The following is a 26,015-nucleotide window of genomic DNA, read 5'->3' on the forward strand; positions in this document are numbered from 1 at the left end:
CTGTTCCAGGGGCTTCCATGCCATGGACTGTGACGCAAGGGTATCCCCTGGAGGCGTGCAGGTCCGAGGCCTCACGCACACAGTAGGTGTGTAAGAAATGCACGTGGGCACAGCCCTCGGTCAGCCAGCTCCCCGGGCCCTGCAGGAGGGCAGCTTGTTCAGCGAAGCCCAGAGACTGTTCTCCCAAACTTCATCCCTTTCTGTTTTGCTTTGGGATTGTTTATCCTCTTTCATCACAGCAGCCCGCCTCCTCTTCTTCTCAACACCATGTACTGGGGGGCGGTTATCCCCGGGGTGGGGGAGAGCCCGCTTTCTCACCTGCGTCTCATTTGTACTCCTGTCGAATCTGGCTGGAGGTTTGTGTTTTGGGGCGGGGGGTTGTTCTGTTACCTTCCTGTTTAATGGCAGGTGGGGATGGGGGTCAGCCTGCCGGGCCCTGGGAGGAAAGAATTCAGAAGCTTGGTGAGCTGTAAAGCTACCGGTTCTGGAAGTTTTAAAGCAAAATGAAGGCTGTTTCTGTTCTCTCTGAGGACAAGGAATTACTGCCCTCCGCCTGCCTCCCCTCTCTTCCCTTCCCCTCCCGAGAGCAGAGCTCTGTGGGCTGGGGACGAGGGCCAGGGACGCAGGCTCCCGCTGCCAGCTGCCCCCCTCCCTCTGCAAGGCCACCTTCTTGGGGCTCTGACTCACCCAGCTCGCCGGCCACACAAGCCCCATCCGCCTGGATGAGGAGGCTATAGAGGAGGGTTTCAGAACCGCCTGGAAGCAGCAGGCTTTCTCTGAGCTGAGATTCACTGAGACCAACTTCCTGTGCCGTCAGGGGATGAAATGCATGTGGCACTCATGTCCCAGGGAGCAGGAACCACGGGGAGCAGGTTGGCCGCTAATGGGAGAAGCTGCCAGAAACTCCTCTGGCTTTAATGCTTTACCTGTGTCTCAGGGCTGTTAACAAAGAGAATGAGTGCCCTGTCCACGCTCAGCGGAAGGAGTGGGTGCCAGCTGGAATTGTCCCCGGCCCCATGGCCAGCGTCTAGCATGTAGAGTGCTGGAAAGAAGCCAGCCCAACAGTCAGGAGACCCCACTCAGGCCTCCCCTGGCCATTGTATCAGCTGTCCGTGCTGCGTAACAAGCTGTCACAGACCCAGCAGCTTCCAGCTCTCAGTTCTGGAGGTCGGCAGTCGGGCCATGGTGTGGCTGCCCTCTCTGCTCAGGGTCTCACCAGGCTGCAGTCAAAATGCCTCATCTGGAGCTCATTCATATTGTTCCAGAATTTGGTTCCTTGCAGGTATAGCAGCGGGGTCCCCCCCACCCTTGCAGCCACCCCCATTTCCTGCCACCCGGCCATCTCCAGCTTCAAAGCCAGCAACACAGGGTCTCCCTTGCATGGAATCCCTTTCACATTCACTCCCCTGATTAGAGCAGGCCCACCAAGGGTATCTCCTCTCTGTCACCTGTGCCACACGACACGGCCCAGCCCAGAGCTAAATCCCTTCCTATCCTCGGGTCCTGCCCACACTCTAGGGGAGGGTATTGTACAAGGTCACTGGGGGTCGTCGTAGATGTGGGAACAGCCCCAAGGATCCCTTGCTAGATTGCTGGTGAAGGTCGGGTGTGACAAATGCCTTGTCATTGCAAGTGGGCCCCCCAGAGGACGTAGGCCCTCCTGTGCATGGCCTAGGGGGTCACTCCAGGCCACAGGTGAGATCAAACGCGTTAGCCCTGACTCAGGATGGGCCCTGAAACCAACACCAGACAACAAAAAGAAAACCCTCATTCCTGTTTCCCGTGATTCTCCTTATTGTCTTTAACTGTAAAATTCAGGGCAGAAGCATTGCTGTGAGGGGTTCTGACCCAGTACTTCTCAACTGAGGGGGCGGTCCTGCCCCCCCACCCCCGGGGACACGGGGCCATGTCTGGGGACACCTGTGGCGGTCATGACTGGGGGGCTTCTGGCATCAAGTGAGTGGGGGCAGAAATGCTGCTCAAACCCCTCAGTGCTCAGGACGGTACCAGTGTCAGCAGTGCCTGGGGGACAGACCCTGAACTAGTCTGTCCTCCTCAGGACATTACGTGGCCTTTGAGGGACACTCTGTCTCTGAGAGCCAGGGCCTCCCAACCCACCTCATCCCAGGCCTATGGGCTCGTGCTGCTTCTGGAAGTTGCGGCCGCAGCTCCCAGGGGAGCAGTTGTCTCACACTGAGTCCCCAGGGCTGCGGGTCCATGTTCAGTGCACAGAACTGAGAGCCGGGCCGGGACTGTGCCTGGGTATCCGCCTGCCACAGGCAGACCCTTCAGCCAGGGAGGGGTCCCCAGTGGCCCCCTGGCTGCACAGCCTCTTGGGCCACCAGAACCAGGAGCCGCTCCTCAAAAGCCCTGCTCACCTCGCCAGCCGCATTTTTCACATTCTTTTCCCTTTACGCAGCCCAACCAGCCAACTTTCTCAGAAGCCTCTGTGGCATCCCATTCTTTCTCTTCTGGTAAGAAAGCAGCCTCGGCGGCTCGGGTGTCAGTTTATCCAGTGGGCTGGGAGTGGCACTCTTTCCAGCTATGAGAGCTATGTGTGGAATTCACAGGGATCGCTGGCATTTTTGTGTCTTGCTGTCACTGCTTCCTGTGCAGCTGGAAAACACCTCTGAGGGTGGAGATGGCATCACAGGCTGAGCAGGGGGGCACGTCTGCTCTCTCTGGCCTCTGAGTCTGCCTGCCAGAGCCACGCCCGGCAGGTTGGGGCTTCCCTAGATGCCCAGGGTGTGTGCCTGATCCACTTTCCCCTGAGCCCTGCTGCTCAGGGCTCGGAGCTCCAGGGTTCCGGCAGGGGCTGGGCACCCCCAGGCCTGCTGTCTCCTTCTTGGCTTTGCCCATGAGGGCACGAGGCTCAGCCCACCCACGCCCAACGAGGTCTCGGGTACCTATCTGCCACACATTCCCCCCCGCCCCGCAGCCGTGAGCGATCTGGACACACAGTCACGCCAAGTATCTTGGCAAGACACAGAGGCCAAAAGACATCTTAGAGGTCCTGCATCCGGGCCCGTCCTGCCGCCTTAGAGAGCGCCCGTTACTCCGTCTGACTCGCCCAGGCGGAAGGAAGCAGGCTCGGCCGCCAGGAAACACCAAGCCCACGTCACCAGGAGCAAGGGGACAGAAACGTATCGTGAGGCCTGGCGGGGGGTCCTCTGCGGGGTGCAGAGGTGATGATGCAAAGGTCTCCCAAGCACACACGTGCAGCCCTGTCGTAAGCTGGCAGGACAGTCTGCTCAAGTCCTTGGGGAAAAGCGTCCAGGACTCCGAGAGCCCCAGAGTCACTTACAAACCACCAGACGGGAGGCGCAACGCTGGGAGTCTGCTGTTTCATCTCACTCGGGGTTTTCTCTGACCCTGGTGGCCGCACAGGCCTGCCCCAGTGTAGTCGATGTCCCCGGCGTTCTGCCCCAGTCCTTCTCCAAAGCAAGAAGCCGTGTGAGGGTCCTGGCACCATCCCTCGTATGTGGAGGCCCTCAGCCCCGGGACCACTGTATATCTAAACCCCTTTGCCAAGTGCACTGGGCCATGGAGGATGCAGAGACCGTGCCCCTCACCCTCTGAAGCTTGCCTCTGGGTGCAGGGGGGACAGAGCTATGTGCTGGGACCCACCCAACTGCCCCTAGATCTGGTCTCCCAGTAAGCCCTGGTTTGGGAATTAGATTCAAACCCTGGCCCGACCTCCACCCGCTGCGTGGTCTCGGGAAGGTTATTAACATACGAACGTCTTCAAGCCTCAGTCTCCTCATCTGTAAAAAATGGGCACAGAAGTCCCTTCATGATGCCCAACATCATGGTCCTCCCCAGTAACAGAGAATATGAACGCACTCCATCACCTGCAGAGTACACATGAAGCTTGGCACTCCAGTGCTCTTGTCCACAAGCCAGAGACACACAGCCTATATATTTCTTGGTCCAAGTCAAACAAACCACTGATTTTTCCCATTTTCCACTTTCCTCCTGATTAGGAAAATATATGGCTACCCTTCAACAACAGCAAGATGAGGGCTTTTCTTTTTAAAAATGTTTGCTTAAAAAAAAAAAAAAAAGTTTGCTTAAAAAAAAATAATTTGCTTAAAAATGTTATTCCATACACATGATGAAATATTACTCGTGAAAAGGAGCGAAGCACTGACACTCAGTACAACGTGGATGGACCTTGAGAACACGATGCTCAGTGAGAGAAGCCAGACACAGAAGGACACACAGTGTGTGATTCCATTGATGGGAAATGTCTCGTTTCTCTTTAGAATTTCACCTTGGGATGGTTTTAAGCAGAGAAGTCACACTGTGATAAAGAAGTCACACTTTTACCCAGGGGGCCAGGGTAAAAGATATTTCTGAGAAAGACATCCTGAGAGAAAGACATCAACCCAGTCCCCAAGGAACCGCCAGGCCTTGGGAGAGACAGGCAGACAGGTGTGCCAATCACCTGGATGTAACGCAGGTCCCCACACAAGATGTGAACCCACACAGGGAGGCCCAGGATGGCACGTTGCATTACCTTGGGAGCACCCACACCCGGAGAATGGAGTCAGATGGTGGAAAAGGAGAACTCTGGTCCCTTCAGCCCCTTATGAGGGCACCAATCCCATTCACGAGGGCCCCACCCTCAAGACCTAGGCACCTCCCAAAGGCCCCACCTCTTGACTAACAAATAGGGCTTCAACATGCATTTTTGGGGGGTGGGGGACAAAATATTCAATCCATAGCAGGCAGGATAGGGGGTGGGGGAAGAATTCCTGGCAGAGGGAAGTGAGTGACAGGCTTTGACTTTGTACTTGGTTTGTGAGGCTGCAGGGGCCCCAGGTGGTTTCTGAGTAGGGCAGGGACAGACTCAGGTGCATTTTCAGAAGTCACTCTGGCTGTTAGGAGGAGGGATGGAGGAGGTGGGTGGACGCCCCTGGCTGGGGATGGGGAGTCTGCCTGGGGCTGCTGAGGGCTGGACCAAGGAGAAGTCTCCAGGGACAGGTGGCCTGGTCCCCCATCACTCTGGCCTTGGACCAGTCGCAGCAGATGGAGAAGTATACATGTTTTTTCAGATACCGACTTTATTTTTTTTTTTCTGTGTGTAAAAATCACACAATTCAAATGAGTGACCTCCTGAATTAGTACCTCCGGGTGTGGGAGGACTCCAATCCCTGAAACCCAGTAACCAAAATAGCATAATTTAAAATAGCATCATACAATTTTCAAGGCAGAACCTTAGAGCATCTTCTGTTGATGGACTAGGTGGAGGTAAATATCGAATTAATGGCTCTTGTGATTCTTGTGTGTTTTCAGGGCTGTTCACTTCCTGTTTATTTTTCCATGGGGACTTTAGAATTATTTTATCAAATTCTTTCCCTTCTTCAACATTTTGGTTTTGTTTTGTTTTTTTGCATCTTCTTACATTTCCCACCTTCTATCTGGGGTCATTTTTCTCTAATATCTTTTTATTTTACCTTTAATAAGGCAGGTCATCTGGAGACAGTCTTCCTGTTTGTCTGAAAATGTCTTTATTTTACCCTAATTCTTTTTTTTTTTAATTAATTATTTTTGGCTGTGTCAGGTCTTAGTTGTGGCACACGGGCTCTTTAGTTGTGGCACTTGGGCTTAGTTGCCTCGCGGCACGTGGGATCTGAGCTCCACGACCAGGGATCAAACCTGCATCCCCTGCATTGGATTCTCAACCACTGGGCCACCAGGGAAGTCTCATTTTTACTCTAATTCTTGAAGTTGATTTTCACCAGTTCTAGAATTTTCACTGGATCCATGAAATTGTTGGTCCTTATTCCTCTGGCAGATTATGTTTGTTTGTTTTGTAATTAAGTGATTTTATTAAGGTATAATTCCTTTTCAGTAAAATGAACAGAGCTTACATATGTAGTTTGATGAATTTTGACAAGTCTATACACCTGTGTACACTAGCACCTCAGTTGAGATAGAGAACACCTCTAATGTCTGTTTTCTTTCACCCTTTGAGAGTCCCACATGTGGCTTCATCTGTCAGTAGGTTCTTCTTTCCCTTGTGCAGTAGTATTCCACGGTATGAATTACCGCAGTTTGTTTATCCATCCTCCTGTCGACAGGCATTTGGGTTACTTCCAATTTTTGCTGTTACAAATACAGATGTATGAACATCTTGTACAAGTCCTTTTGTGGAAATATGTTTTTATGTATCTTGGGTAAATTCCTAAGAGTGGAACTGCTGGGCCATAGGTTAAGTATGTGTTTAGCCTTATAAGAGTCTGCTAACCCACTTTCCAGGGTTGTACTGTCCTGTGCTCCCATCAGTAACGTGTGAAAATTCTGATGTTTGTACATCCTCCCCAATGCATGGTATTGTCGGTCTTTTAGATTTTTGCCAACTCTAAGGGCTGTGAAGCAGTCTCCCACGATGGTTTTCATTTATACTTGCCCTGATGACTGAGCTCATTGGTCATTTCTCTGTCAATTTCTAAAATGTTTTTCCTGCCTGAGGTTCTAGGCCTTCTTGAATCTGTGGCTTAGGGTCCTTTTTTTTTTTTAATCAGTTTTAGGAAATTATCCATCACTATCTCTTCCAAGACTGCTTCTGCCCCTTTCTCTCTCTCCTCCTTCCAGAGCTCCAGTTACATGCGTGTCAGAACTTACTGCATCCTCTGTGTCTTATGCCTTGTCTCATGTGGTCCATGCTTCATTCTGGATATTTCCTATCTTCTAGTTCACTAATTTTCTCTTTAATTATCTTTAATGATACTGCTTCTTCCATTGTGTTCGTTTCAGATATTGTCAGTTTCCACACATCCGTTCAGTCTTTTTCTTTAGTTTCCAATTCGCTGCTAAAATTCCAACCTCACATATTTAACATAATTAATATAGTTATTTTAAAGTCTGTCAATTCCAGTGTATCAAACCCCTGGGAGCCTGTTTGTATAGTCTGTTCTGCTAATTTTTGTTCATGTGGTCCTGTCTTCTTCTATGCCTGGTCATTTCTGATTGTGTGCTAGACATTGTGACTGCTGACTTGTTTGTAGAAATAATTCAAAGCCTAAGATGATGTTGTTTTCCACCAGAAAGGATTCATTTTTACTTCTGTCCAGCATCTAGGGCTGCTAGCAATCTAAGTTCACCTCAATCCAGTATCGGGGACTGAGGTTATTCAGAACTCAGCTACAGTCACTGTGAGGGCCTGTCTGCTTCCTGTGGACCCTTTTCTTAGAAGGCAGGACTCTTTTGTCCTAGCTCATACCAAGGATGAGTTCCCCAATCTCTCTCCCCTTAGGAGGCCCTGGATCTCAACCTCTGAGCCCCTAGCCTTGTGACGGCAATAGCCACTTGGCCTCTTAGCAAACCCTCCACCCCAGTAAAGAGCAGCCCCAAAGCCAGACTCCTGGGTTTCCATCCTCCCCAGATCCTGGATGGAAATCTTCACTATCTTAATAGCTCGCCAGTCCCTTCAAGCTTCTCTATTCCATGAAACTTTGCTAGTTGCCCTCGTCAGGAGAGCGTCCACACGAGCTGGCCCACCATCGTTGGAGTGAAATCTGCAGATAGAGGGTTTTTTTGTTGTTGTTTTGTTTTTTATTTATTTATTTATTTTTGGCTGCGCTGGGTCTTCGTTGATGCATGCAGGCCCTCCCCAGCTGCGGCGAGCGGGGGCCACTCCTCGTTGGGGTGCGTGGACTTCTCATTGCGGTGGCCCCTCCCGCTGCGGAGCACAGGCTCCAGGCACGCGGGCTCAGCTGCTCCGTGGCACGTGGGATCCTCCCGGACCAGGGCTCGAACCCGTGTACCCTGCACTGGCAGGCGGATTCTCAACCGCTGCGCCACCTGGGAAGCCCCAGATAGAGGTTTTAATCCAAAGTCCAGGTGGCTGAGGAGGAGGCCATGAATGTATCAATAGATTAGCGTGAGCTTAGAGCCACAGAACGACAGAAGGGAATCCATGCTTAGCTTTTTTTTTTTTTAATTTATGTATTTTTGCCTACGTTGGGTCTTTGTTGCTGTGCATGGGCTTTCTCGTGGTGAGCGGGGGCTACTCTTCGTTGCGGTGCACAGGCTTCTCATTGCGGTGGCTTCTCTTGTTGAAGAGCACGGGCTCTAGGCGTGCAGGCTTCAGTAGTTGTGACTTGCGGGCTCGGTAGTTGTGGCTCGCGGGCTCTAGAGCACAGGCTCAGTAGTTGTGGCGCACGGGCTTAGTTGCTCCTCGGCATGTGGGATCTTCCCGGACCAGGGCTCAAACCCATGTCCCCTGCATTGGCAGGCGGATTCTTAACCACCACTCCACTAGGGAAGTCCCTCCACTCCTAGTTTTAATACAATCCACTTCAGACTCTGCCCCACTTTCCCCCAGGCCAGGTGGGCTTTGTGACGCCCTGCCCCACCCAGCCCCTGGGCAGATGAGTGGTGTGGCCACCGAGGGGCCAGCAAAGTCCGAGGGCAGGGAGATTTCCTAGTAGCTTCCAGCAAACCGGCCAGTGCACACTCACTGTGCAGAGGAGGTCCAGGCACCTTGTCTCTCCTCCCTCCTCCCCCGCAGCTGTGTTTATATGTGGCAGTTGCCACAGGTTCCTGAAGGAGGGCCCTCCACGTGGCTGCCAGCCTCTGGGGCCCCCATCCCCCAACATAGGAACTTGGGGACCTGGAGGTTGGCCAGGCCCTGCGCCGAGAGGGAGTGTCACTCTGAGCATTGAGCAGAGCTCACTGGAGCTCAGAGGGGGGAGGTAACTTTCCCCAAACCACACAGCTTTGGGAGCTGGGACAGAATGCAGGTCTGCCACTTTCCACAGGGGCTCTGCCTCCCCCTCTCTCCCCCCAGGGCTGTGCTCTTTCCTCCTTCAAATGTGTTCTTGGTTGAGTTTGAGGCAAACTCTGAAACTCTGGCCCCGTGTGACTTCTCCCAGCCACAGAGGTTGTTGGATGCTAAGAAATTCTTTTTTTTTTTCTGGCCAGGCCAAGCAGCTTGTGGGATCTTAGTTTCCCTAACCAGGGATTTAACCCGCCCCCTCAGTAGTGACAGCACAGAGTTCTAACCACTGGACCGCCAGGGAATTCTCAGATACTAAGAAATTTAAACCCTCTTTGAAACAAACTTCTGTTCCATTCAGTACCATTTCACTTCAAACTGGACTATTTCAATTCCAAAAAACTTTGCATTTTGCCTAAATGAACCTCTTTTAGCTGCTGGGTTTCTTCTGATAAGAGAGTTCCACAAAAGCCTTAGATTCTGTCCCCTGGGGACACTGGGCGATGTCTGGGGACATCTGTGGCTGTCACAACCGGGGGAGCTCCTGACATTGAGTGGGTGGGGGCCAGGGATGCTGCTCAAACCCCTACAGTGCTCAGGACGGCGCCCCAGAGAATGATCCAGCCACAAATGTCAATGGGGGTGCTCGTGGAGGCAGGTCTGCAGGCAGGTGTCCTGGCTGGGTGAGGGATGCAGGAGAAAGGGACTTGGATCTCAGTCAGAGATAGCGGCCAGGAAAGGCAACATTTAGACCAGACCTTCCTGGAGGGGTGAGTGGTGACAAACGTCCCGTCTGCACACATATGAGTCGTGGGAGGGCTGGTAGAACCTGAGGCCGGTGAGTATCGGGCCAGCAGCAGTGTCCCAGTTTGATATTGTCCCACAGTCACATAAGATGTCACCATCGGGGGAATCGGGGAAAAGGGTGCATGGCACCTTGTACAATTTTTGCAACTGCCTGTCAGTCTGTGATTATTTCAGAATACAAAACAGCGCAGTTTTTTACTTGTGTGTGTATATTAGGATCTTTGCAAGTTTATCCCCTGCAGCGACTTTGGAAACTGTTTGAAAATGTTTAACCTGTAAAGTTAAACATACACCTGTCCTAGGAGCCAGAAATCCCATGCCCAGGTATTTCCCCAGGAGAAACAGAAACTTAGGTTCCCACAAAAACCTGGACATGAATGTTCACCACGGCTTTACTCACAATTGGTACTGGCTACGGGGCTGTATGCATTTCTAAGTTCTCATCGACTGCATGCCCCAAAGCACGGATTTTACTAGATGCAAGTTGTACGTTAATGGAAACCACTTCATTAAAGGAAATCATAAAAACAATTATTAACCAGACTGTCAATTTGAGGTTCCCCTTCTGCCTTTATCCACATATGTTTTAGTACAGTGGTAAGTAGCCACACATCCTCACTTTATCCATCTCCCTGTTTTTTCATGAAACACCTCCTCTGGGCTCCCCATCTTTGGGTACCATTTATAACAGTTGCTCCACTAGGAAAACACCCCACTGAATTAGCCATTCCCCCGTTGCAGGACACATGGTTTCATTCAATTTCTCACTATTATAAATAACACCGTTGTAAACACCTTTCTATATATAGCTTTTTATTTCTCTTGATTTTTGTTCCCTCGGGATAAATGCCCCAGCAAGGGATTTGAGAGGACAGCCTTGTAAGCTCCTGATGTCCAGTTTACGAGGCTGAGATTGGCCAACAATACCAGAGAGTCGGGGACGAGCATATCCCTACCTGCGTCAGGTGTCGCTCTTCCTGCAGCCTTCCTGGTGTCCTGGGTAAATGAAGTGCTGGCAGCCCATGATCCCTCCAACCTACTTTCGTCAGTTGCTAATGAGGCCACGCTTTGTTCACTTTGTGTTTTACCGGTTAAATTACTTTTCACATGAATTCCTCGAGTGAGTCCTCTCCCGATATAAAATACCCAGCTAAGGTATTATTAACATGACAAAGAGGTCGCTTTCCAGTGTATCGTTGCCATGGATCTTCCTAGGTCGCTGGTCTTGGGTTTTAGTTTTATGGGTTTGCCGTGAAGAAGTTCTGAATTGTTGTATACAATCATAGCTGTTGATCTCCACTCGTTCTGTTGCTTCAGTTGCTAGGGGGTAACGTCTCTGAAACAGAAAATCGACATTCTGTACATTTTCACTAATCTGTGTGTATCTTCTTTTTCATCCTATGACTTGTTTTGTTTTGTTTTTTACTTTGTGGCCACGCCGCACGGCGTGTGGGATCTTAGTTCCCCAACCAGGGATTGAACCTGCGCCCCCTGCAGTGGAAGCGCAGAGTCTCAACCGCTGGACCACCAGGGAAGTACCCATTCTATGACTTTTTTTTTTTTTTTTTTGCGGTATTGGGGCCTCTCACTGTTGTGGCCTCTCCGGTTGTGGAGCACAGGCTCCGGACACGCAGGCTCGGCGGCCATGGCTCACGGGCCCAGCCGCTCCGCGGCATGTGGGATCTTCCTGGACCGGGGCACAAACCCGTGTCCCAAACCCGTGTCCCCTTCATCGGCAGGCGAACTCCCAACCACAGCGCCACCAGGGAAGCCCTCGATGACTTTTTATATGGAATCTCTTTGGTTGGGAAAATGAAGCCTAATATAATCCAGAGGTTTCCCCCCTCCAACTCCGGGGGGGGGGGGGGTGGGGAGGGGGTGGCTCTGCCCCTGGGCCACACATGGCCATGTCTGGGGACGTCTGTGGCTGTCACGACTGGGGCCCTCCTGGCATCGAGTGGGTGGGTCCAGGGAGGATGCTCCGCACCCCGCAGCGCCCAGGACGGCCCCCAACAGAGTGACCTGGTCCCAGTGTCAGCAGGGCCTTGGGAGAGGGACCCTGTTCTAACTCGGTGTCCCCCATCCTGCCATCCCCCAGCTCGCCATCGAGAAACACCACCTCCCCCAGTTGTGTTTAATCCTCTTGTGCATTTGAGCCTGGCCTCTGGGCTCAGGTCTGTAACACTCCAGTGATGACCCTCCCTCTGGAATCAGCGCAGCCTCACAATGCATCCTGGCGTGCTCGGGGCCTTCACGGTCTTTGCCTTGCAGCCATGCACCCGCCATGCTTCTGTGGGATCCAGCCTGACCCTGGTGACTTCCTAGCCCTTTACTGGGAGGCCAGCCAGGGCCTGCTGTCGTCTGTTAAGTTTCTATTTTTAGGCAAACCTCACCCCAAGTCATGCCCCCAGCCTTGCCACGCTAGGACCGGCCGCTCCCCAGGCGGAATCTGACCGCTACCTGCAGCCCCAACCGCCTAACCCCTCCCTCCTGCTTCCCAAGGCCCTGCCCGGCTTCCAGGGCCTTCCAAGTCTCCATGGGCCAGGCAGGCCCGGCCAGGTCAGGTGCCTGGAGCCGTCACGTGTCTCTGGCAGGGAGGCAGCTGGTGAGGAATGTTCCCGGGCTGACTCACGGCCACTGCCTGTCCTGCGAGAGTTGACCTAACCCCGGGGGGCACGCGGTGAGGCGGTGACTGGCCGTGACACTGCCAGGACCGGGACGTCGGTCTGCTGTCTGGGCCGCCGTGATGCACCTATGTCTGGTCTCAGCTGCTCATGAACACACATAGATACAAACTGACACACGTGCATGCACACGCATGCAGGCTCACACACGCACGTACATGTAAACAAATGCACGCACACGTGCATGCACACGCACAAGCACACACACCCCAATGCAGCCCCCTCCGGCAGTCCGCCCGGAACAGAAAGCCAGCAGCACCAAGGGGCTTAGAGCTGACGAGGGAGGCCATGGTTTGGGGTGTCGCACGGGGTAGCCGGGCCTCCTAGGGTCCTGGTGGACACTCTGAGTGTGGGTGCTGAGCAGGACTCCCCGGCCTTCCAAGGAAAACATGCTGTGAAGCCACCCCATTTGTTCTCTGTCAGCATCTATATTTAGCGCTGAGTAATTTAGGTATTTTTAAGTCGAACCAAGGGCGGTTTTCCCTGAATTGGATGTTTTGTGACCACTTTGAAGCTCTCTGCTGAATCAGAGCCCTCTGGAAGCCCACACGTGGGCCCTGTATGCCCAGAGCAGACACATTCGGGCCTTTTCTGACCCAGAAAGGGGCCTGGGTGTCTGGCGGGAAGGCAGGCAGCCAGTAGTGTGGAAGGGATTTTTTTTTTTTTTTTTTTAATGGAACTTGGATGGAGATCACTGTAGATTCACACGCAGTCGTACCAGATCACAGAGAGAAAGTCCCTGCATCACCTACCGAACACAGATTCCTGCAGTTTTACTTGTGTGTGTACATTAGGATCTTTGCAAGTTTATCCCCTGTGCAGACACGTGAACCCCCCACACACAGTCTAGATCTCCAGCACTTCACACAGCATGAGGACCCGGTGTCCACCTGTCCACCCAGACCCCTCCCCAGGCCGCCGCCCCCCTGCAACCACAAGCCTCTCGTCCATCTCCACGACCCTGTGGTCTCAGGGATGTTCTCTACGTGGAACCGCACAGCATGTGGCTCTGAGGACTGGCCTTCTCACTCCACGCGATCCCCTGGAGGGCCATCCGAGACGTGCACGTCCACGGTCCGTTCCTGTTTATTTCCGAAAGGGAAATTTTTTGAGAACCTGAACTCTGCCTTTACTTTTCTGCAGCTGCCCCTCTGGGAAACAGACAGAGGTACAATGTATGATGACAGAAGCACATGGTGCTACTGAAAGACCTGGGTAAAAGCCAGCCCAGTCGGGCGGCTCCCCGGGACTCCTGAACTTGGGCTCTGCACCCCACCATCCCGAACGAACACTGCATGGACCCACTGGGAGCGTCTTCAACCCGGGCCACGCGCACACTGGGGCCAGGTCGTTCTCTGATCCCACCTCAATGCCAGGAGCCCCTCTCCCTGTCGTGACAACCACAGACGTCCACAGGTGTCGCCCAGTGTCCCCTGAGGACAGGATGGCCCCAGTTGAGAACCACTGTCCCAGGGCTCACTAAATGTAGATTGGATGGAGAAAGAATTTTCACAACCTTAAGGGACAGAAAAATTTTGCATAACTGAATTATAAAGAATAAATTTACATCACTCGTACATGGCTGGTGGGAATGTAAAATTGTGTAGCCACTCTGGAAAACAGGCCGGTGTTCTCTTAAAAAATTAAGCAGTCGCACTCCTCAGCATTTATCCCTGAGAAATAAAGTCTTATATTCATGCAGAAGCCTGCACACGGACGCCTGTGGCAGCTTTCTTGCCGACACAGCCAGAACCGGGAGCCGGCCCAGGTGTTCTCGGACAGGCAGAGGGTTACGGGGCACCTCCACACCGTGGACCTTTACTGCAAAGGAATGAACTGTGGATAAGCACAGCCACAGGGGTGGATCTCCAGATAATTAGGTCGAGTGGGAAAAAACAGCCAATCCCGAAAGGCTCCTTACCGAGTGGTTCCATTTAAACAGCATTCTCCGGACTTCCCTGGTGGTCCAGTGGCTAAGACTCTGCGCTCCCAACGCAGAGGGCCCGGGTTCGATCCCTGGTCGGGGAACTAGATCCCACGTGCCTCAACTAAGACCCGGCGCAGCCAAATAAATAAATATTGAAAAAATAAATAAATAAATAGCATTCTCCTCATTAATTGAATATGGATGTAAGTCAGGTTAAGATGGTTTTTTTATCATTTTTTTCCTACATTGCATGCTTTGACTTTTTATTTGAACGACAGTGAAACTTTGACTTTTTAACCGAAGTTGAATGGCATTTGTCTTAATCCTGCCCGGTTATAGACCAAATCATACCTAGAAGATGTTGGCGTTAATTTTACTTACACGAGCCATTTCCTGTTTAAGTGGCCTTACTCTGTCTATTGCATTGTTCTTGCCAAGTCTAAGCTCTGTCGTGCTGGAATTCTTCTAACACTGAATTTGTGGGGTAGAAACGTATCATGCGCTACACGTTTTATTCATAATAAACTAAGTTATAGCCTATTGCAACCTTAAATAAATAAACAGCATTCTCAAGGCCATGGTACTAAAGTATAAAAGGTGAACAATAGCCATGGCCTGGCCACCTGGCTGTGGCCCCTGGAGGGAGGCATGAGGACCCTAGGGGTGGAAGTGCCCCCCATCTCCCCTGTGTCAAGGTCAGCATCCTGGTTATGACGTCACTACAGCCTTGCAAGATGCTGCCGCTGGGGGTGGGGGGGAACCAGGCAGCGGGTACACGGGCCGTCTCTACTGTTTTCTACAAATGCATGTGAATCTATGGGCATCGCAACATTTTAAATTTAATTAAATTTTAATTTGCTGGACAATTGACCAAATGAAGGAAGGAAACAGGCCCAGGCCCTGCAGAGAAGGGGTGGGGTACCCAGGACCCACGGGTACAGGCTTCCCACGTGATCTGCCTTGGTCCAGAGCCAGGGGTCTCGCCCCTGGGCGACTCTGCCCCCAGAGGATACTGGGTCATGTCTGGGGACATCTGTGGTTGTCACACTGGGGGTGCTCCTGGTATCAGGTGGGTGGGGGCCAGGGAGGCTGCTCGACACCCCACAGGGCCCAGGACGGCCCCCAAGAGAGAATGATCGGCCCCAGTGCCAACAGTATGGGGGGAGGGGACCCAATGCAGGAGCAGGAATCAGAGAAAACTCCCCTCATTCTGAGCCAACCAGGAGCCGATGCAATGGTTTTGTGAGCTCTCCTGGACCCTCAGTGGTCATGTCCAGTGAGCACTTACCCCCGACCAGCCACAGGAGGGGACTGTAGGAGAAGATGTGCTTGGCTGAGCCTCTCACTGTGACCCAGGGGCACAGGTGTCATGGCTGCAGGGTGGCGGGGCTTCAGGGCCCCCTGAGGTTTCCGGAAGTGGGGCATCCCTCCTCAACGTCCTCCACCTGCAGTCCTGGGGCGTCATGAGCCAGCTCACATCTGTCTACTTCTCCCCACAGCTCTCTGGACGACAGGGGCCCAGAGCTGATGGCAGACAATGTCAGCCACTAACAACATAGCCCAGGCTCGGAAGCTGGTGGAACAGCTCCGCATCGAAGCCGGGATTGAGCGCATCAAGGTGAGCAGGGGAGAGAGACCCCCGGGCGCGCCCTCAGCAAACGGTGGGCACGGAGGCTAGCAGGACGGTAGGGGTTTGCACTCGGCTCTGCCTCTCGCTGTGTGACCTTGGGCCACTCAACCTCTCTGAGCCTCAGTTTTCTCAGCAGAAAATACAGCTGATGTAAACCTACCTCATGGGTTGTTGTGACGATTGACGTGCCAGCATGCTTTATAAGCAGAGTGGGACCAGAGGCAGGCCTCGAGTACTGCTGTGAGCCTGTCCCAGCCCTTGGGGTCCGTCCCTGGACGGCCCCAGAGAAGGCCAAATCAGGCCCCTCCAAAAGGGTCAGCGTGAGACAGTCACTTTCTCTTCTGTCCCCTCATCCTCAGAGCTCTGTCCAGCTCCCCTGTTGTGACAGATGCAAAGAGAAGTCAGAGTCCCGGCCCCAGGGAAGAGAGGACACAGGGCCTTTCACTGTTTACTTTCGCCACTTCTGCGTTGATTGCATTTTTTGAAATAAGCATGTTTGATTTTTAGCTAAAAAAAGAAAAAGGACAAGCAGTGCCTCCTAGCAAGCGCTTAACCCAAAGGACAAGCAGTGCCTCCTAGCAAGCGCTTAACCCATCAGGGACCAGGAACATGCACAGCAAAATAAGATAGTGTGTAATTGGGCAGCCAGCCCTGCGGGCTTTTTTTCTTTTTTTTAATTTGCATAAAGTTAACTGTTTTTAAAGTGCACAATTCAGTGGCATTTGGTGAACTCAAAATGTGCAACCATCATGACTAATTCCAGCACATTCCATCACCCCCAAAAAGAAGCCCGTCCCCATTAGCAATCACCCCACATCCCCTCCCCAGCCCCTGACAACCAGGAACCGACTGTCTGTCTGTGGATTTGCCTGTTCTGGACGTTTCCCATCAATGGAATCACACTGTGGGTCCTTCTGTGTCTGGCTTCTCTCACTGAGCATCGTGTTCTCAGGGTCCGTCCACGTGGTAGTGAGTGTCAGGGCTTCACTCCTTTGCATGGCTGACTGATGCTCCCGTGTGTGGAGGGACCGTATTTGTTTATATAGCTGAATCTTAAGTCCACGAGTGGACATCAGAATGACATCCAGGGCTTTCAAAGGGTATAGACCAACGGGCCAGTCATGGCCTCCTACACGAGAAAGCTGTCTGACACTTTTCGAAATCACCTTCTCACCAAACCCATGTCCACTTTGCAAAGGACGGTGAGCCACCTCCGAGAAGCTGATTCCTGCCCCAGACCCCAGCTTGTGGGTGGCTAGGTGAGGACCAGGGAGTCTCCATCCAGGGAAGACACGGGTCATTTATGCTTCCACATTAGCCGTGCTCTAGCTACGCACTGGATTAGTCAGGGATATATGACTATATGTTAGAGACAGAGAGGGAGCATGAGAGGTAGTTTAAGGCGTTGGCTCACGCAGTCATGGGGCTGGCAGGTCTCAGGGTGGCAGGGCTGAACCACAGGCTGGAGACCCAGGGAAGAGCTGATGCAGCTTGAGTCTGAAGGCCGTCGGGAGGCAGAATTCCTTCCTCTTCGAGGGACCTCAGTCTTTTCTCTGAAGGCCTTCAACTGATTAGATGCGGCCCACCCACATTATGGAGCGTCACCAGTTTTCGTCAAAGTCCATCGATTTAAATGTTAATCTCACCTTAAAAAGACCTTCGTAGAGACATCTAGGCTGGCATTTGGCCACACAGCCAGGTACCTGGCCTAGCTAAGCGGACACATAGAATCAGCCGTTACTCCACGCATCTGTTTCAGGCCTTGCTTCCCTCAGCACGGTCATCACCCAGTCACTGCTGGTCGCGGGTTAGGAACGGATGGCCCGGCAGTGCGGACACGCGACCCCATGTGGCCATGGGGCAACCCCTGTCGTCGCCTTGCACCTCCAGCCCAGCCAGGTGGGAAGGAGGCTGCCGCACCCCCCGGGTGGTGTCGTGGGGGGCGCCTCCCATGAGGCGTCTGAATGTTCCAGGACTCTGAGCATTCAAAGCATTCCTTGGGGCTGAAGGCAGAGCAGCCCCGGTTGAAGTGGTTTCCTCTCAGCGCCGAGCCAGCCCCGGCCCTGGCGGAGGCCGCTGACTCAGGAGGCCGCTGACTCACCCGCCCGTTTGATGTCGGGAGGGCTCCCCCGCGGGCGGCCTTTGAACGTGGGGAGGAGCAGAGTCGGGCGTGACCGGTCTCCCTCCCGTCCCGCCTGAGGTTTTGAGGCCCCAAGACGGCGACTGGGAGCGCAGGGCCGGCCTGAGTGAGAGGCCGGCAAGGCGAGACGGAGGGCGCGCAGCATCCAGGGGCCCCCGGGGGCTTGTCTTCCAGGCGGAGCAGTGGAATCTGAGCCCGGGGCCCTGGCGCCCGGGGCGGCAGCTCTGGGGCGCAGAAGACCCTCCGCAAACTTTCCCTGCCCGCCACTCTTCCGGGTGGGAAGGGGACTGCCGAGGGGTCAAGGCCGCGGAGATGCGCCCGGGACTCGAGGGCCTCCCCCCCCCCCCCCCCCCCCCCCCCCCGGTTCCCACAGCGGAGCCGCGGTGCTGCCAGCAGGGTGGGCCCCACCCACCCACCCGACACTAGGCACCGCTTTACCCACGTCAGCTTCCCCAGGGCTGCGATGGGCCCTCCCTGCATCTCCTCCCTCCTCTTTTGGGGACCCTGACGCAGGGGGTCCTAAGTGTCAGCCCCCTCACCACGGTCACCGACACCGCGACAGCTCACACAGCACAAGAATCAAATGCCGAAGGCCTCGTCCCGCCTCTCGGGCGATGTACCTGCAGGGCTCTCCCCGTCAGGTCCTTTCTTCGACTGATTCCTCCCCTGACCCTTCCCTTCAAACTCCACACAGCCCCCTCTGGAGAAGGTTCAGTTCTTCTGCTTACTTGATCTTAAATTTCCGGTAAAATACATATACGTAACATAAAATTTACCATTAGTGATACTTAGTACATTGACATTGTTGTGCAACCTAATGCGCCACCACCTAATTCCAGAATATTCCATCACCCCAAAAGGAGGCCCATCCCCATGAGCAGTCACTCCCCAGCCCCTGACAACTGCCCTCGGTGTCTGTGGATCTGCCTGTTCCGGACGTTTCCCGTCAGTGGAATCACATCCTGTGTGTCCTGCGTCTGGCTTCTCTCACTGAGCATCGTGTTCTCGGGGTCCATCCACGTGGTAGCGAGGGTCAGGGCTTCTCTCCTTTCTGTGGCTGAGTGACGTTCCCGTGTGTGGAGGGACACGGTGTGTGTCTTCAGGTGACGGGCACTGGGGTTATCTCCACCTTTGTGCTGCTGTGGACACGGCGCTTCGGCCCCTTCTTATCTTTCCTCTCTTGTCCTTGTGCCCACACACAGGTCTCCAAAGCCTCCTCCGAACTCATGAGCTATTGTGAGCAGCACGCCCGGAACGACCCCCTGCTGGTGGGAGTCCCCGCCTCGGAGAACCCCTTTAAGGACAAGAAGCCTTGTATTATCCTATAGCTCTATCTTCCCTCAGCTCCTCCCTGACCCCGCCCCACCCCCACCCCAGCCAAGGCATCATTCAGTACACAGTCAAGCAAAACTCTTCATTCCAAAAGAAATGCAAAAAGTTGCCGTCACCCAGGTCGGGTAAAATGTATCCTCTGGGTTCAGATGGATTTTCAGACCCAACATCGCAGCCCTGTCGGGGGCCGGGCTCCACCACCACTTCTCATGGGAAATAGCTGAAATGCCCAAGCAACGCGGTAACGATTTTTGAAAACGGCGTTGCCATTTAAGTCATGGTCTAGAGCCAGAGCTGGGCGGGGAGACGGGAAGGAGGTGGGTGAATTAGCCGCTGGCGTGGCTGACCCGGCCCGGTGGCGAGTCTCACACAGTTGGCCATTTGTGAGGACTTCAGCCAGGTTGATGATGTGATGCCTTTGGCCAGGGTGTGTGAAGTGGACAAAACTTGGGTGGAGTTGGGAGGAGGGACATAACGAGCTTTTTTCAGAAATCTTTCTCCTTTTCATTTAAAACCTTGTAATTCCGTACCGCTAAAATCGGGTGTCACTGGCTGAACTTGTAGCTAAGCTGGGTTGTGTGACTTGGATTTCAGGGGCCGGGAGGGGGGCTTTGCCTGTGAAACGCACCCCTGTCACCCAGGGTCACCCAACTGTGTGGCTATTGTGTGGCATGTGTCATCCGACAGCCATGCTGAGGCCTCCTCCCTTTCCTGGGGACCCCGCCCATCCCAGAAACGGATTTTCAGCCCATGGCTCTGGTCACTGCAACGGCCAGCTGTGTTTTCTTTAGTTTTAAGCACGAGACATCAGCGTGGGCAGTTAGAGGCTATGGTCATATTTGGCTCTTCCGTGTTTTGTTCTGTTTTTTTTCCACTTTCTGCATCTCCATGGCCATTTTTCAGACAGAAATGCAGCCTGGGGAGGCCAGCCTGGGGCCCCCTGGTGCTTCGGGGTATAAAAAGGTGCGAGGGAATTCCCCGGTGGTCCAGTAGTTAGGACTCTGCGCTTCCACTGCAGGGGGCACGGTTTCGATCCCGGGGAACTAAGATCCCGCAAGCCGGGTGGGTGGCTGGCCAAAAAAAAAAAAAAAAAAAAGGTGTGAAATTGTCTGGAAGTAGCCGCAGAGGCCCTGGAGATGGGATCCTTTGCCCAGAAATGGAGAGGCACCGGCAGTACTCCCCTCTGTGCTCACACCCAGCCGCCCGGAGCATCTGTAAGGTGTCGTGTAGTTGATGGTGAGGGCGGGCTGGGGGGCTCTTTTACAATTGCTGTTTCCTCTGTTACAACAAAAACATTTAAAGAGGTGGAGGCAGAAGGACGGGTCAGATGCACACCTGCTTTCGGCCGCCTGATCCCCGGTGGCCCACCTGCCCGTGCAGCCCTGTGGGGGCAGGGTGGGAAGTCAGGATCCCAGGGCCCCCCCCCCCCCCCCCAGCAGAAGGGCCGCACGCGGGCTGGTGGGACCCGGAGCCTTGAGCTCCTCTCCCGACGCCTCTGCTCCCCTCGCGCCCCTGGGGCTCAGACCGTGTACAGCTGAGAAGGCTGGCGGGATGCCCGGCACCCCCATGGCCGGCTCCCGCGGGGTACAGACCCAGGGCCAAGCTTCTCCCCAGCACCCAGCTCTCTCCGGCCGGTCCGGGAGCACCTGGGGCTTCGGGGAGCCCGCTCTCCCACCCATGCAGGTGGAGGGGGGAAGCCACAAAGCCCCCCACCCCACGCTGCTGCCCCCGTACACTGCGCAGACAGCCAGCGGCCCAGGGGCGCCTGGCCTGCCCACGCCTGGCAGCACAGCAGGACAGAACAAAGCCTGTTCCAGAAACCCCGGGCGCACCCCACGGCTGGGGGTTGGGGAAGCCAGGGCACAGCGGGGTTAGCCCGAGGGTCAGAGGGGCAGCTGGTGGAGCGAGTCTGCCGGCGAGGACAGCCCACCAGCCATCTGCCGACTGGTCACCCTTTGCTCTGTCCGGGACAGAAGCCTTAATCCCTTCAGCCTGAGCTCGGTCTGTGCACACCCAGCCGTCCTCCTGCGCCCCTACTGTCCCGGCCTCCCGCTGCCAGGCCCCGAAGAGGACAAGGGATCCTGGTGCTGAGGTCACAGGTCCCCGGGCCCAGGCCTGCCCTCTCTCTCGGGCCCCTGCCCTGCCAGCTGTGCCAAGCCTATCCCCACCGCGTGTCCCCGCCGACTGACCCCGGAGAAGCCAGTGGGAAGCCAAGCCCAGGACCCCTGGCCGATGAGGTGGAGGGACCCGAGTTTGGCAGCCCCATCGCTGGCGGCCGATGGCCGCCCCACCCCACCCCCACAAGCCCTGAAGCAAAATCGCACCGGGCCAGAGGCCCCCGAGTCAAGACCCCAGGGACCCAGCGGTCTGGGTAAACTGAGGCCCAGAGAGGGGGAGGACCACCGTTCCCCAGCCCCGCCCCATGGCCACACCTGCCCAGCTGCCTCCCCAGGTGCCCGCAGCCTGGGAGCCCAGGGAGGTGGCAGTGGGCAAAAGCCCCACCGTGGGTTTCTTTCCAGCGGAGGAAAAAGCGCTCTTTTCCTTTTTTTTTTTTCTTCTTCGACATCAGGGTCCCCAGCATAGGCCTGAAGCATCAGGGCACACACAAGCTTGTGCTTTCCTGGTGCAAGTGTCAGCGTGAAACCATGGTTTTCAGGGCGTTGGGGGACTGTAAGTGCCCCGCGAGGCCGGGAGCCGGCAGTGGCAGCGCGGGCCTCGGGGAAACCGGCGCCTCTCAACCACATCCCCGGGGGAATTAAGGACATAGGCACCCAAAAAAGGCAGTCCTGGGCGACGCGGGGTTTCTGTCTGCAGCCTGCAGTGTTTCCTGTGGGCCTGGCCCGGCCCGGCCCCTCCCCCATCCTCCCTAAAGGTCACCCCCCAGGCCAAGAATTAAGTGACTCGGTTGTGACCTCCAGCCCCCTTGGACGGATGGAGATGCAGAAGGTGCTCTTTCTTCCTTTGATGTCTCGGCCACCCTGTCCTGTCGTCGCTGGGCCTCCAGGCAGCTCATCCATCTCGAGCCCGGGGCGGGCAGGAAAAGGCCATTGGACCCCCGCCCCAAGCATGAGTGACCAGGGGCAGTTTCCGGGCCACGGTGAGGCCACCACAGGTCGCTCGTCCTTCAAGAACCTGCCGCGGGGCGCCTTGAAAAGAAGCCATATGTCGACACCACTCCCCCACTCCCCTCCCCCCGCCCCCCCCCACCCCCGCCCGTTTCCTCCTCTGTCCTCAGAGACCATTGCCAAACATTGTAAAGACCGGTTCCCGGTTCTCAGAAAGCAATCCGTGGTTCTAGTGGGTTCTACCCCATCTGCGTTTGGATGTCCAGTGCTTTTTATTTCTGATTTTTAAAAAATTCCAGGTGTGCCACACCCACTTTCCTGCAGTGTTTGAATATTGTGTGGAATTGTTAATACCAAGTGAATTAATGCACAATAAAAAGTCTCACTGTTCCTTTCCTCCCGGCTCCGACCCTTCCTTGGCTCCCTGGCCGCTGCTTGCGGGGTGACAGGGCGGGATCTTGGCTCCGGCGGAACGGCTTCCCCTTCACCCACCACTGACCCAGCTGCCCCGGGAAGAGGCAGCGTGGATAGAACCGGGCTTCAGGCAGCAGCACAGACGAGGGAGCTTCAGCTTCTGATCTACAGTGGGAGAATTTCGGGGGAAGCTATCTGAGGAGCTCCAGGCGTGTAAGCCGCGGGTCCCACGGTTTGGAGGGCCGTGGGAAAGCGCCACGCTCCTCCGAGAGCTTGGAGCCTGTGAAGATCTTAATCTTGCCCCTTCCTGCTCTGCGTCACCCAGAGACCACCCTCGACCACCAGACTCCCAGGAAAAAGTGGAGGGAATCTTGGCCCTGCTCCATAGCACACCACGAAGAGTTAAATCTTTAGTAATGGATCTGTAAGTGGGGGACTCTGGCCCCTGAGCGGAGAACTTTCTTTGTATAAGCTAAGATCCTACGTGCCGTGCTGCGCAGAAAGAAAGAGAGGGAGGGAGGGAGACATGGATGTATCACTGTTTATTTTTTTTTTTAAATAATAAAACGTTTATAGATTCAGCTGCATTAAAAATTGTCCCCTATGTATCAAATATATAAGATTAGGGAAAGGAGGGGGGAGGGATAAATTAGGAGTATGGGATTAACAGATACAAACTACTATACATAAAATAGGTAAGCAACAAGGATTTACTGTATCGCACAGGGAACTCCATTCAATATCTTATAATAAATCAGAATGGAAAATAATCCAAAAATATATATATATGAAGCTGAAAAAAATTTTTTTTCTCCTGGAAAAATAAGTATAAGATTAGAAAGCCGTTCTGCTGTACCCCTGAAACTAACACAACTTTGCCAATCAACTATACTCCAATATAAAATTAAAACTTTAAAAAAAAAAAAAAGATTAGGGCTTCCCTGGTGGCGCAGTGGTTAAGAATCCACCTGCCAATGCAAGGGACACAGGTTCGAGCCCTGGTCCGGGAAGATCCCACATGCCGCGGAGGAACTAAGCCCGTGCACCACACTACTGAGCCTGCGTTCTAGAGCCCGCGAGCCACAACTGCTGAAGCCTGCATGCCTAGAGCCCGTGGTCCACAACAAGAGAAGCGTGTCCATCCATGGATGATGGATAAACAAGACATGGTCCATCCACACAGTGGAATATATTATTCAGCCATAAAAAAGAAGTAAATTCTGACACATGCTATGACATGGGTGAACCTTGAGGACATTGTACTTAGAGGAGCCAGACACAAAAGGACAGATACTGTCTGATTCCACTCACATGAGGTCCCCAGAGGAGTCACATCCACAGAGACAGGAAGCAGATGGTGGGGGCCAGAGGCTGGGGGAGGGGGTGGGGAGTCAGTGTTTCATGCATGGGACAGAGCTTCAGTTTGGGGAGATGGGAAAGCTCTGGAGATGATGGTGGGGACGGTTGCCCGACAATGTGGATGTGCTCAATGCCACCGAGCTGTGCACTTAAAAATGGTTAAGATGGTACATTTCATGTTCTATTTTACCACAAAAAGAAAAAAGAAAACCTTACCCAACGTCCACCTGAATGGCTAAAATGTAACAGATGGGCGTTGCCGAGGACACAAAGCAACCAGAACCCCCAGGGCTCACTGGTGGGGTGTGAAGGGCTACAGCCAGTTTGGGAAAAGGTCCTGCACTTCCCTATAAAACTGAACACACACCTACTCTCTGACCCGGCGATTCCACTCCTAAGTGTTTACCTAACAGAAACCAAAACACATGTCCGCAAAAAGTCTTGGAAGGAATGTCAGAGCAGCTCTTCTCCCCATAGTCAAAACCGAAAACATCTCATCTTGGTCCCCTATTCAGCAACAGGGGATCAAGCCACTCCTGCCCCGGAAGCCCCTCAGCCATGTGAGGGACAAACCACCCACCACCAGGGACAGCCTGGGTGGCTCACAAGTCCACAGTCAACAAATAGCCTTACACAGAAGGATGGCCTGCATGATTGCGTTTATAGGAGGCTCTGGACCAGGCAAGCCTGTGCACAGGACCCCAAGGATGTCCACATCCTAACGTCCAGAACCTGTGCTCACGTCCCCTCACAGGGCAGAGGAGACTTTGCAGGTGGGATTAAGTAAGGGCCCCTGGATTCCCCGTGGGCCTCAGTGTCATCACAAGGTCCTTATGAGAGGGAGGCGGGAGGGTCAGAGGCAGAGAGAGACGGGAGATGCTGCGCTGCTGGCTGTGAGGATGCAGGAGGGGCCGCGAGCCAGGGAGGCGGCGCCTCTAGAAGCTGGAAAAGGCGGGAAATAAGGGAAGGAAGTCAGTCTGCAAAGGCTACACGCTGTATGATCCCAATTTGATGACATTCTGAAAAAGGCAGGACCATGGAGCTGGTGAAAGGATCACTGGCTGCAGGGGTTGGAGCGGGGAAAAGCAGGAGGAACAGGTGGGTCAAGGGAGGTTTTTAGGGCAGGGACACTTCTGTAGGACAAGGTCCTGCTGGACACAGGATGACATACGTTTGGCAAAACCCACAGAATGTACCCCAAGAGTGACCTTGAGGGTCACCCCTGGGCTGGGCAGGGTGCAGATGCAGACCCCGGCCCCATGGCAGGAGGGGAGCTGGCTCTGCTGGGTGGGAGGCCAGGCCCGGGGGACGCCTGTGGCCTCCAGCATCCAAAGAGGCCCATTGGGGTCTTGCCTGGCGGTCCAGTGGGTAAGACTCTGCGCTCCCAATGCAGGGAGCCCGGGTTCGATCCCTCGCCGGGGCTCTAGATCCCTCATGCATGCCACAGCAAAGATCCGGTGCAGCCCAATAGATAAATATTCAACAACAACAGAAGCCCATTGGGCATTGTGCCGCCAAAGAGGAAGGAGGGCTGGAGACCACGGCTCACCCTTCACGCTAGACTGTCCCCAGGGCTGGAAGGCCCCCCATTGTCGTGAAACTCCTTTCCCACCCTCCTACATGCAAATATCTTCCCGACATTCTGGAGGTTCAGGGCAGGGTCCCTGCTGCCTTCTCCAGCTCTGGTGGCTCCTGGCCATCCTTGGTCCTCGGCTGGTCCCGCATCTCCCCAGTCTCTGCCTCTGTCATCACAAGGCCTTCTCTGTGTCTGTGTGGTCACTCCTGTCCCTATAAGGACACCCACCATCGGATTCAGGGCCCACCCTACTCCAGCATGACCCCATCGGATCTATTACATCTGCAAAGACCCTGTTTCCTATTTTTTTTTCTTTTTTGGGGGGCCACGTTATGAGGCATGTGGGATCTTAATTC

General features: G+C 54.2%; 1 protein-coding gene and 1 non-coding gene across 2 annotated transcripts in view; both read left to right on the plus strand.

Moving 5' to 3' along the window:
• The window catches only part of GNG7 (G protein subunit gamma 7), a 151,076-nt gene extending 131,807 nt beyond the window's left edge, over positions 1 to 19,269 (plus strand). Inside the window, exons 4-5 of the mRNA XM_032628630.1 lie at positions 15,643 to 15,761; positions 19,116 to 19,269. Of these exons, the coding sequence (XP_032484521.1) occupies positions 15,681 to 15,761; positions 19,116 to 19,241 (207 nt within the window). The 5' untranslated portion in view covers positions 15,643 to 15,680 and the 3' untranslated portion in view covers positions 19,242 to 19,269. The remainder of the gene's footprint in view (positions 1 to 15,642; positions 15,762 to 19,115) is intronic.
• TRNAG-CCC lies at positions 14,172 to 14,244 on the plus strand. The gene has a single exon. It is a non-coding gene; the product is annotated as a tRNA-Gly (tRNA).
• Positions 19,270 to 26,015: the final 6,746 nt, after the last annotated feature.

The sequence above is a fragment of the Phocoena sinus genome, chromosome 3 (assembly GCF_008692025.1).
Source record: "Phocoena sinus isolate mPhoSin1 chromosome 3, mPhoSin1.pri, whole genome shotgun sequence".
Classification (NCBI taxonomy): Eukaryota; Metazoa; Chordata; class Mammalia; order Artiodactyla; family Phocoenidae; genus Phocoena; species Phocoena sinus.